The sequence below is a fragment of the Alternaria arborescens genome (genome assembly GCF_004154835.1).
Source record: "Alternaria arborescens strain FERA 675 chromosome Unknown contig_101, whole genome shotgun sequence".
Classification (NCBI taxonomy): domain Eukaryota; kingdom Fungi; phylum Ascomycota; class Dothideomycetes; order Pleosporales; family Pleosporaceae; genus Alternaria; species Alternaria arborescens.
This window is the reverse complement of record NW_021167956.1, coordinates 16,844-29,672: the sequence shown is the minus strand read 5'-3', so window position 1 is coordinate 29,672 and position 12,829 is coordinate 16,844. Positions and strand designations below refer to the sequence as shown.

General features: G+C 48.0%; 2 protein-coding genes across 2 annotated transcripts; one reads left to right on the top strand and one right to left on the bottom strand.

The window, feature by feature from the left end:
• Positions 1-2,292: 2,292 nt before the first annotated feature.
• AA0111_g12746 (hypothetical protein) lies at positions 2,293-2,544 on the top strand (the record flags this gene model as incomplete). The annotated part of the gene is made up of 2 exons (XM_028646763.1): positions 2,293-2,400; positions 2,500-2,544. The coding sequence occupies 2 exons, from the start codon at positions 2,293-2,295 to the stop codon at positions 2,542-2,544; spliced, it is 153 nt and encodes a 50-aa protein (XP_028499654.1).
• Positions 2,545-9,716: 7,172 nt separating this feature from the next.
• AA0111_g12745 (hypothetical protein) lies at positions 9,717-10,329 on the bottom strand (the record flags this gene model as incomplete). Its single annotated transcript, XM_028646762.1, has 2 exons — positions 9,717-10,146; positions 10,205-10,329. 2 exons carry the CDS (start codon positions 10,327-10,329, stop codon positions 9,717-9,719), a joined length of 555 nt encoding a protein of 184 aa, XP_028499655.1.
• Positions 10,330-12,829: the final 2,500 nt, after the last annotated feature.

Sequence of the window (12,829 nt, the reverse complement as noted above, 5' to 3'; positions counted from 1 at the left end):
CACAGGGCGAAGCTTAAAGAAGCTCGACTAGAAGAACGCTAAGTACACAGTAGTAAAGGTAATTAACAGCTACTTAGTCGAACTAGACACGCCCTTAAGCCTACACCCTATATTTTATATTAATTAGTTAAAACTTGCTAGCAACAACCCGCTTCTAAACTAAGTTTAGGACGACTATTAACTACAGCTGCTGCAGGTAGAGAGAGAAGATAAATAAGAAATAGAAGACATTATAGCAGAAGAGGTACGCCGCCGCGGGAGAGGGCGTAAGCTATATTACAAGGTGAAGTAGAAAGGGTTTTACTAAACAACGCTTAAACTAGCAGAGCTACTTAAGGACGCTAAGGCAGTAGATTGTTAAGAAGCATTTACAGAAGCTAAACGAGACAGCAAAGGCCGCCTCCTAGAGGGGTTTTAGAGAGGTGATGTAGTATCACTATAAATAAGAGGGTATTGTAACAGGCTAAACGCCCTTTAGATAGCTCCTTAATAGAATCTTAGTCTACTCGCAGAACCTAGGTGCTACCCTAAGCACCTAGATTCTATTAGCCTAATTGTTACTTAGGCAACTAGCATTGTATATAGATAGCTGCGTAGCTTAAGAGCTTAGTTCTCTATTAAATACAACCTCTTATATACCTCGCGATTGCTCCACAAAGCGCAGCCCCTTACACTTTAGTAGTTTAGATGCCTTGTTTGTAGTGCTGCTAAGTTTACCTATTACCTCTCTAACAACTACTTAAGCTATAAGGAGGAGGTTAGTAGTAGTTACTCTCTTACAGAGTCTTGCTAGGCGCTCCTTAAGTTCGCCTCTATCTTTAGCTTCCTAGAGGGCGTTTGTTACCTAAGCTACCTAATCTTAGGTGCTAGCAGCTAAGGTACAAATAAGCGACAGCTTATAAGTAGTGCTATAGGTTGCGCTGTTGTTGTTGTTACTTGTCCCTTTATAAGAAGGTATAGTAGTACTAGTTACTACAGCATTATTGTAGTACATATACGCAGTACAAAGTTCTGTCGCTAACTAGGTGCAGTAGAGAGATAGATCCTCTGCTGCTAATTAGTGCAACCTAATAGGTAAAGTGCTGCGCGCCTTCCTATAGTTAAGTAAGAGGTTGCGTAAAGGCTGCCTTTCTTCGCTCTAAGAGGTTCTTAGAGGGTTTTTAAGGTTAAAGGCTTCTCTTTTAAAGGAGTCCTCGCCTTTATCGCGATAGCCCTTAGGCTTGTTGTAGAAAACACCTTTAAGTGTCTTACGCTAGAGGAGCTCGTCCTCTTATGTAGTAGTTTCGCGTTAGGCCTGTTACTTAATCGCAGGTTAGTTAGCGACGCTGCAGTCCCTGTCTAAGGACGTATTAGTTGCCTAACAGGCTGCTTACTTACCTCGTGTATTGCGTAAAGAGCTTATCTCCTTACAGCTTTTATAAGAACACTTGCAGCAAAGTGTTTAAAAGATAGTAAAAAAGATATCTTAACGACTGTCTGTCTAACAAAGAGTAAGAAGGATTTAAATTATAAGGAGTAATTAGGCAGGCACTAAGATATAAGTATAGGCTTATATTAAGACAAATCTTTAAGGAGCTATTAAGCCTCCTAGGGAGATAATATATACCTATGTTACGTAATTGTAGCTAGTGTAGGCTGTTAGTGCCCTAAAGGGTTCCTAGTGGCTCACCCGTCTGTGGCTAGAACCTTGTGATGATAGAACATCGTGACAGCTAAGCTCCTAGCTACGTGGTTATCTATATACAAGCTAGTTGCCTAAGTAATAATCGGGCCGGTATGGCCTAGGTGCACGAGGCAGCTTCTGGGTCCTGCGGCCATCGTCTGAGCGTCGTTCGGACGATGCGCAGAGAATCCGGGTGCTCGAGGTAGCACCCGGATTTTGCGAGTAGACCGAGATTCTATCGAGGAGCTGTCCAAAGGGCGTTCAGCCCGTTACAAGTGTAGCGCGAACAGACTTATGGCTTAGTACTGTATATAAGCAACCATATATACAGGCCTGTAAGCCACAGCACTAAGATATATTGCAATGATGTGTATTTACATACGATGCTCAACCACCTCAGGTTGTAGTGGTGGTTTTGGTAGGGCAAGCGTGCATTGACCTGTTATGCACGGTTAGCATCGGACTCATCGCAGAATATCACTATAAACGGTTAGCATTCGAGCGTTCTGAGCTTATGTGAGCACCTACAGACTATCAGCCTACCAATTATACGAAGACACCACTTTTCATGAGACTTAAGTGTTACTCCCTGCCGGTGCTGATCGAAGCAACTCTCTCTCAGCCCTCCAATGGCGGTAAACCAAAACTTCGCAGCCTGGTTACCGGGCGTTGGGAAGCAGATCGAGATCGGCCATGCCGACATTTCAGAACCTGGCCCAGGGGAGCTCCTCGTTGAGGTGAGTCGCTTGAGACTATCAATCGTACTGCTGATACACCACCACTTACCGTCCGAGTTCATCACTCTATACATCGTTATTAACTAACTAACACTCCAGCAGGTCAAAGCAGTCGCTGTCCAGCCAGCAGAATACAAGATTTAACAAGGAACGCTTCCTTTCCCGTTGAAATACCCTACCATCATAGGGTGTTAGTGCATTCTCTAGCAGCCTGTTTCTACTTACGAGGGTCGTATGCTAAGTTAGAGTGTCTAGTATCTTTCTCTAGCACGATCGTTAAGGTCGGCACAGACATTATCCGCTTTAAGCTCGGGGACCGCGTGGTCACAAACAGTTGTAGAACTATCCGCAATAACGCGCGATTCGGAGCATACCAAAAATATGCACTTGCCACGCAGGAGCTAACAGCGAAAGTAAGATAGTCTATTGTTTAGCTGTGGTTCCCTAAGAGCTTGGTCAAATCTTCCGCCAGGATGACTGTTGACAATACAACGCTTTAGATCAGAGAAGTGTCTTTTGAAGCTGCAGCCTCCGTCTCTAACCTATATAGTGCAGCTAGTGCACTAGTCCTTCATTTGCACCTTGAAAGGCCGTCAGAAAAACCTAACCCGGAGAATCAGAACAAGAAGGTCCTCATCTGGGGTGCTTCATCTTCCTTTGGCACCTATGCTACTCAGTTAGCTGCTCGAGCTGGCTACAGCGTGATAGGAGTTGCATCAAGCAAGAACGCCAAGCTCGTCGAATCCTTTGGTGCTGCACGCTTCGTCGACCGGGAATCACCGACGGTAATCCAGGAGCTTGCAGACATCGGCCGTTTTGAAGCCGTCCTAGCCGCTGCTGACTCGGCCCAAGATCAGGTCTTACTTGGGGTTGTCTTGGCTGCCCAGGGAGGCGGTTCCTTCCTCACGACGATGGGTGTGCGAGCAGGTGTGGAGCTGTCGTCTAGAGTGAGTGGGTTCTTTAGACAGTTCGTGGACGACTATCTTAACCCCAGGAATGCGGAGTTTACGCAGTGGGTATGGTGGGATTTCTTAGAAAGCGAGTTCGCATCTGGGGAGCTAAAGCTGGTGCCTGTCCAAGTCATAGGCGGGTTAAACAAAGTGCAGGAAGCCTGGGATCTGCTTAAAAAGGGGAAAGTGAGCGGTCAAAGGCTCGCGATAGCCCCTGACCTTTAAGCATCTAGCGGGGAAGAGTCACGATCACGCGATAAACCCGACACACGCGATTGATATTGGTCCTGTATATGTGTCGCACGGTTAGGTGCGGGTATTGTACACAGAAATTAGTAGAGAGTGTATGTTGTATTGATGGCAACATCCTAGCACAACTTATATGAAGGTCAAATCGCACAGCGTTATTAGTAACAAGGTTCACGTTCCTGACAGCGCTTAGCCTGCGGCAATCATCGAAATCTGTAAGGCCAGGGCCCGCCTTGGTATATTAAGAATAGCAACAGCAAGATGCCTCTCATAATTGTAATGTTCGATACTGTCGTTCGAGAAAGACTGCGTTGTGGCGCCGGTGATGTCGTCCGCAGACGTCCGACAAAGGGCCGTGTTGAACAAAAACTTGTGTTTGGCCTACACTAAATGGCCGCGTGACGAGCCAGGTCGCGTAACGAGCCACCCCACCATCCCAACATTGCGCGTCGTCCCAACTTCAACGCGTCATAACTCCACAACCATGGACCCGATACAAGGAGCGATTGAATATATCGAATCGCGTGAGGCTGGAGATGGTTTCTCGTACCGCTAAGTTTTAAAAATATTTGGAGTTGATCGAACAACGCTGTCGCGGCGGCACAAGGGTTCGCAGGGCACCCGTGAAGCTAAAATAGCAAATTAACAACGACTTAACCTACAACAAGAGCAGGAGGTTGTTAGTCACATAGATAGAGCTACAAGAGATGGTCTACCGCCTACAGGTAGTGTTTTGAAGAATTTCGGATCTGCTGTTGCGCAGTAAGAGGTCTCCGATAGCTGGGTTAAGCGGTTTCGCCGTCGTCATCCCGACAAGCTTATCACTAAATGGGACACCGGTATCGATCGTGAGCGTCACGTAGCTGACAGCAAGTATAAGTACGAGTTGTACTTCAACTTGCTGCACTCCAAGATAGTAGAACACGGGATTGACGAGCGCAATACGTACAATATGGATGAGAAGGGCTTCTTTGTCGGTATCGCCAACCGCAGAAAGAGGATCTTCTCTAAGGCAGTTTGGGAGGCGGGAGAGCGTACCTAGGCGATGAGGGATGGTAACAGAGAATGGATTACGCTGTTAGCTTGCGTATGCGCTTCTGGAGATGCACTGCCGCCCGCTCTTATCTACTAGGGCACCTCTGGGGTTCAATTAAGCTAGGTTCACGACCTTCTGGAGACCCAAAACCACCAAATATTTGTATCCTACTCAGCTTTAGGATAGTCTAACAACGAGTTAGGTCTTGCCTGGCTTCAACAGGTGTTTGAACGTCATACAGCAGCCAAAGCTCGCCGTCAATAGCGCCTTCTTATCCTTAACGGGCACGGCAGCCACGTTACGCCTGAGTTTTTGGAGTTTTGTGAAGCCAAACGTATCATAGTTATAGTGTATCCTCCCCATTCAACCCACAGCTTGCAGCCGTTGGATGTGGTTCTCTTTGGGCCGCTTTCGAGTCACTACACTGAGCAGCTTACTCAACACCTCTAGCGAACCTAAGGCCTCTTAAGGATCACCAAACAGGACTTCTATCGTCACTTTTGGCCGGCTTGGAGCTCTACAATGACCCACGATCTCATATTGAAGAGTTTTCAAGCTACAGGCGTATGGCCGATGGACGCAAGCCGGGTACTTCAACGCTTCAACAACAACGCACAACAACAAGATGACGACCTAGGAATTAGGGAGCAAGGCGACGGCGATAGCTGGCCTTAGCTGCGCAAAATTTTTGACGCTGCGGTAGCTGACAAGGCTAAAATTGAAGCTAAACGGCTATCCTAAGGCCTGCACTTGCTGCAGGTTAACAACGCGATTCTCCACGCCGAAAACGAGGAGCTACGGGCTGAACTCAACCTCATTCGAAAGCGCCTGATTAAGTCTATAACACTGACTACACGAGAAGGTGATGAGTGGCACGGCGGAGCTGTATTCTACAGTCCCAGGAAGCTTGCCAGCGAGCGCGCGCGCAAGGCCGCAGAACTGGACGAAGCCGCGGAGCTACAACTCCAAAAAGCTCGCGATAGAGAGATCAAAGCGGCAGAAGCAGCTGAGAAAAAGCGCTCTTAAGAAGCTGCAAAGTTAGCTCGACAGCAAGCTAAAATTGCTAAGGATGCGGAGGAGCAACGGCAGCGTGAGGAGAAAGCTGCCGCGCGGGAGCTTAAAAAGCAGCAACAACAAGCTGCAACTGCTTAAAAAAGTCGCGATACAGCAAATAAGCGTAAGCGAAAAGCCTTACCTAAGCTAGCAAAAAAATCGACAAAGCGTCGTTGTGCTGTTGCTTTATCAAGTCGGGTGGTTGAGAGTCTGCCTCGGGCGCCCTCCCCACCCAAATTTGGCCTACACACCCGCCGACTCAAGACGCCAGCGAGATACAAGTAGTGCAAACGCTTTAGTAGCGTATATATATCAATAGACCAAAAAATTCTACGATAATAGCTTTTGTGGGTGGCTCAATAACCTCATCTTTTTGATCGTCCGATCTTGGTGGGGTGGCTCGTTACGCGACCTGGCTCGTCACGCGGCCATTTAGTGTAAACATTGCGACGAATGCTCAGGCGACGTTCAAGACTCACGCACAGGACTTGTAATTGTTTGGGGACGCTACTTAGCACTAGTATATCGCGCGGTGTAGAAGTGCTAGGATTACAGAGAGTAAGGCTGATACTTCGACTTAGCACGTGAGCATATCGGCAGGAGAAGGCGCTGAGGACGCGCACGGATCACAAGGAGACTTACATCCCCTGAGGCCCGTGCACGGGAGACGCGTTTGTTGCCGTAAGGCACGGGTTGACCGGCTGAATGCTCAAGGTTAAGTTGCGAGGCACGTCCCTACAGTTCTGAAGCATGAACCCCCTCGCCATCGGCATATCAGGTACTGAAATCTGTCTAGGTGATAATACGAACTATTGGGTATAAGGGTGATACTGATTAAGTTTTGTGCATTTCCTTGGCACTTTGGAAGGCTGAAGTTACTTCGCAACGAGGTACACTAGCCGAATAAACCCTGCAATTCATTGTGCCAACAACAGGCGGGCCGACGCCTCCAGAATGTCACAGCTGCGGTATGATTGGAGAAGTCAAAACACGCGACGAGGATACCTTAGGCGTCATGATTAACAGTCATACTCCTGTTGGAAGCAGATAGACACTGCAGTCTCGCTTTATATGGGAAATTTTAGGCTAGCGCCAGACAGTAAGTCTTAACGGTTTGTATAAGCTGGATGAGGCCTTTACCTAACTCCGCCCTAAGCATGTTATCGGTGAACTGGAAACTCTCATATGAACAGCTGCAGGTTTCGCCAGCCCAGAAGTAAGAGAGGGGAAATTTCTAGGAGGTGGGAGAGGGGATGAGGACGTGTGGATAGCCACCAACAGTCTGAACTATCTCGGTCCGCGACAGTCTAAAACCGGGTACCAGACGGGACCCCACCACCACGGTAGTGGGAGCAAAGATGGTTCGTTGCCCAAAGCGTCTGTCATAATAACGCTAAGGAACCTACTGAATACTTTATGTGATAATGAGCTAGCTCATAGGAGTTAAAGACCAGCGCCATTCTTGGCCACTATTTTATAATTGACGACGAACTGCCATGCGTAAGTAGGAGGCTTGACTGTGTGATAAATCACACTAGCGCGCATTATCTTGGCGATTAGTCCAACCTGGGCAGGTCAAATAACGCTCCTTACACACATGCGGCGCGAATTTGGCGAGTTGATGGATCCTCGATATACGAAAGCAGCGGTGGGCTTGTACAAGATCGGGATTGCGCGTTCATACTCTGAAGTTTAGCGTCGGCAGAGTTACGGTAGCTCACTCGCTAGGGCTGATGTTATGCGTGGCGAATGTTATCAGTCATAATATAGTTTGGCATAAGTTACTCTTAACGTTATTGAGAAATACTGTAGGTACGGAAAAATCATTTCGACATAGCTAGTATGATTTATTATGCATACCGCCAGATCGAAATCTACAGCTGCATACAGCGTATTCAAGGTGTTCGAAGGATACACCTGCATTGAGACCATCATACCGAGTTACCTGTCAGCTTTGTGTTGCCCTGCCTTGGCATAAATATTAACTCTATCACAATGCATGCCGTCAGGTATAGATGGCGCGATACGGCAAGCTCCGATTGTGGCCCCCTTCTTGACGATAAACGAGTCAAGTCGCAGATTGAAGCCATGCACGAATGAGACTCTGCTTATATCGTTAAGATCTGCGTTTACCATTTGCCTGATTGGACGTCCTTGAAGTTTAATGATCACCCTTGACGACCTCTCGGTTCCGCTTCCCGGGCCGCCTCTCTAGGGCTACCATGAAGTACACCCAACCGATTGAAGCCCTGATAAGAGCTTGAGCCTTTGTCGTCCACATAAGCCATCTAAAACGACCCAGTCTACCTCATCCATTATTACACGGCCATATGTGCGTGCCTGCCTCTAGCAGTAACATAATCCACCGTTTCCACGCTTCTTGTTTATTACAGATGAAGACGAATAACTCGGGCCTTGCGCGTTGTGCTAGATTTGTTCCTCAGTCTTCGGAAAGTTCTGAACTTCATACTCGACTCAATGAGGTATGGGAAACTTTATCTTCCTTTATTATAAATCTAACTCTGCTAGATACTAGACAGCGCCGAGCTTATTAATGAGTTCTCTAAAGTCTGTAGACAACGAACATACGGAAACGAATGCATAGGCGTTCTTTCCCAATCAATTCCTACACTGGAAGAGATAAATGATATGTTGAAGCAGGAGGAAAAGATCCAAATCTCGCTCAGGCGTATACGTGAGATCGTCCGCAGTCATCACCACAGAGCTTCTGCATTTACGACCGAAGATTGGAAGCGTTTATCAGGCGTCGCGACAAGATGAGTTAAGTTAGTGCGGGCCCTTAGTCTAAGAAAAGCCAAAACTTAGGGCTGACACTGTGTAACAGGACACTGGGAGCCGGCACTGACAAAGGCCTGACGACTTCTTGACGGCGTTAGGCGCCAAATCAGCTCTACTCTAGCTTCTAGAGCGCGTTGTAGAGAAGATACCTCTGAACCCTGGTCGTTCTATGATCGTCGCATTTGATGCACGAAATAACTAAGGGATGCTGGTGCATAAAATAAGCTTCAATAGTTTGAGGAGAATACTCGGAACATAGTTATGGGTCGGTTTCATAGGCAGAGCAGGGTCCGATGCATTCTCCTAAGATGTCTACTCTTCTTGTACATTGGTCATGTGGAACCTGCGCGGTACTCCTGCATGCGTCCACTATGGGCATACAGCCTGTCATTCTTCTAGTTCCGCCGTACTCCTAATCTTGATCCTGCTTGCACGCTAGATTCTCACAAGCGTGAAGTCATGCTACTCTACTTGAGTAGCTCTTCCCAGCGTTGAACCTCCCTACTACAGGCTTCTGCAGCGTTTGTATACTCTCTTGAATCTCTACGGATGCGTTAAACGGTGGTATTCTCTAGGATGATGCCCACGCAGCGAGAACAAGTCCTGACTGACGTGCCGCCGATCGATTCCACTTTGTATCTATTATTGTACTGCCGCCAGCGCCATACAAACATCAAGGAAATATAGACATGACTCCGAAATAACTGTCGTGTGTAGGAGGACGCTATAACTCTGCCGCAACAAGCTTGCCCTCAGGCAGGTGCTGGAACGCCTAGCCGGGCTCACTGTCGCAGGCCAGTAAGACTTTTCAGGACGAACATCCGCGCTTGCCCACTTTCTATACCAAAAGTTATGCAGATAGGGAAGTATAGTTAAGTCGAGGCCCTGGGCACTCGCTAATCTTTAGCAGTTGTGGGGTGAGTCTCTCCCGAAGACCCCGCGTCTTTGTCCGCCCCCGCTAATCACTAAGTTGCCCACGCGCTCGGGAGAAGCTAGTCATCTGGTTGTTGCGGTGCCGCTACGACCACCGACTCACGCCATCTATGCATTAAGAAGTGTGCTTTGGCGTTGCGATATCACGGCTGCGCCTTGCCCACAACCCTCCCATATTTCTTTAACCATCTCGGAGCAATAGGGAGACTGAAATGTTGTAGTTCTAATAGGCGCATACACTGTGCACTTGTATTTGCTTTCCGAACTATATACCGGTGCATGCAACAGCCCCCAGATCAGTCTCTTCTTACTTCCCACTTCGTGTCAACTGTGATAGCGTGGTTTGGACTCGCTGGTATCTGCTGTTTATGGTGCTCGTAAACAGACGAGATGCGAACAATCTGTGAAGGCTTGATAGACTGCAGCTCAAGTGGCGAAGAAGTATGTTGGTTGCCCACCAATTCTGAGAACGTGGCAGTCGGGTCGAAATCCTGTGTTCTGCCTCCCTTCCTCGAGAAAAAACTAGTCCGCTTGCTAGCGTAGCTGGAACGAGTGGTCTTGGTTGATCTGTCGAATAAGGGTCGCGTAAGGGGAATGCACGGCAGAGCGATCGCGACAGCCGGCTCGAGGCCAGAGAGCATTATGACAAGCACACCGCTGTACGTCATGTCCGTAAAGTCTAGGCCGGGCAGCAGTGCTTGTCGGCATATAGTGATAGTCCAAGTTCTGCCCCAAACGTCAGCGTCGATAATAGAAGATGAGCTGCGTATCAGCGGGCACTTACCCTATGCCAATGCTAAGTAGGGCCATTGCGGCTAACTTCTTGCGCCAAGCCAGTCGCAAGTTGTAGAGATATGGCATTGGCAATACAATAATCATGGCATCTGCGATGAGGTTGGCGAGCCCCATTGCGAAGTAAAACGCTGGTTGACTACCGCAAGTTCCTGGTAACGTAAAGTCCCAATTCCTCGCGAACGGTTGGCATATTAAAAAAACGGCGACGATGTTGGCGATACTCCATATTACGATCAGAGCACCGACAATACGAGCCCATTTCGACATAGACGACTTTGGGATTATCGCCGCATACATTGACAAAACCGACAATTTGCTGAAACACACAGTAGCATTCCACAGCACTGAGAAGGACACAATCCCCTAAGATAAGAAGCTGGTTAGAGATTCCAGAAGTAACAATAGTTACTTATTAGTCTCACCTTGAAGAAGAAGGTTACAGTCGCAGGCCCAAAGCGCTGATGAATTTCCATAATATGGAACCCAAAGCCGCCATGTGTGACCAGCGTCAAGCAGCAAGCGTGGAGCGCAATGTTCCATAGCTAGTAGACATGTCAGAACAAATGTGGTTTTCACATAGACATACGACCTACTGAGGCTGCTATAATGCAGTAGTCGCTGCAATCGAGTCTGTTCCAGATGCTTTTGGCGACAAGGCGCAGACCTACCGAGACAGTGACTATCAAGATGGAAATGCTGGAGGTTACAAGAATGCCAACTTGTCGGCTATTCTCGATAGGGATCATTCGCATTATAGCGAGATGAAATTTAGCTTAGTGAAACTAGTGTAGAAGTGTTTAGAGAGCAGAAAAGCTCAAACAATTGCACTTGAGCTCCTTTATCTGTGGCATGATCTCTAAAAGTGGGGATGTAATTGCTTTCTCGACTGTGTACAGACTTGAACTCGCAAATCTCGAGGAATGTGCCTTCTGTGTATGAAACATCGAGATACAGCTCAAGGACCCGACAGGTTGGGGCCCAATAACAACCTTGTCATCGTGCCTTGGAGAGGGGACGATTCGGGTGAATAGCTATTGCATAAGCCTTTTGTTGCTTAAAGATGCCAGGGCTTTAGTTGATTGCGAAATGCATGCCAAAAGTGAAAGGATGTCAGTGGTGATATTATTTCCTATAGATATCAAGAGGAATTAGATAACAATGACAAGTCGGTACCCAATCACGGGGGGAACCCCCCTTCACACATTTGTTAACGTTTTGCACATGTCTAGACAGGCTGCAGGCTCGCTGTGTAAACATTCACTTTGTGGGAACACTAGCGTCGTGTGCCAAAAGTGTAATGCGCCACTATCTCAACCACTGCGATGAATTTTATGATGTTGAGAGAGCTTCTAACGTCTTCTGGCGGCTATTATAGTTCTAAGAGTGCTATAATAGTCTTATGTTTGCTACACTGTTAGGGGCGGAAGGATGACGAGCACTCCAGGGCAGTCAGGGTAACAGAGACGAGGCAATCATCACCCCAAAGTCCTTCCACAGGAAGTACAACCCCTAGCATCAATTAGCAAGCAGATCGTCCTCGCGTAGGGCGCGCTATGAAAAGAGTAGCAGAGGATGCTGTAGATACCAATAGGAACGAGTTTGCAGAACCCGCCTTCGCGTATAGCAACTGCTGTTGGTCGGTGACGAGAGTGCTTTTTGGGAGGTTGTGCTCACACGGCAATTGTTGGTAATATCTGCAGTCCAAGGGCACAGCCCGAAAAGAACAAAGCCTAGTGCATACACGTGTCCACACCCCCAACGCCGAACCACAACACATCTGCTTCAGGTTCTTGGCCTTGCCTGTCACGGTTCCTAGATTACTTCTTTTCCTTCTGAAACCCGCGAGAGCTTGCCCTATCAAGAGAGGCGTAATAGTTATTTGCAATGCAGCGATCGAGATTTCTTCTCTAGCGCAGGGATGTTTTCCCTGTTTCTGTCTGCATCTATCCCGCAAACGTTAGCGCCGGTTCCAGCCGCCTTAACTATGATGTCGCCCCGGAAAACAGGACCGGGCTTATCATCTTGTCCTATTTCAGCCACAATGCCTAAAGAGCATAGTCGATTTTCAGGATTTCTACCTCATTTTTCCCTCCCTTGTCTTCACAGCTCTATTTCTCCACCGTAGCACAGCATACCGCAGAACATATTGGGCACAATCGATTCCGCGACATTAGAATGACTAGTGCAACTGCTCATACTAACTTGTTAATAGGTAATACTGTTGAGTTTTGAGGTCCCCACGTTGATACCTTTGATGAGGAGGGGCTATGGTGCCTGGTAACGCGTTCCGTTGCATCGGAGACCCCATGCCTGGACCCCACCTCCTGTTTCCCGGCAAACCGATCGCCTGATCGGCTAGAGCGGTGCGGAAGATCCATGCACGGTGTCCCTTTCCCCCCTGCACAATCATCCCTATTACTGCAACTGTATGCAGGTATGTACGCCTAGAAGGTCGATTTCCCTGCGGCGACAGGGTCGATTGAATAGAGGCGGCTGGCTCCGTACAAGCGAGGCGGGTCTCCAGCCGTGACCCGCGAGACGTGGTTTCCATGATTAATGAGTTCGTATGGACAGCAAACACGCACATCTAGCCTCTGAGCAACATACATGCACA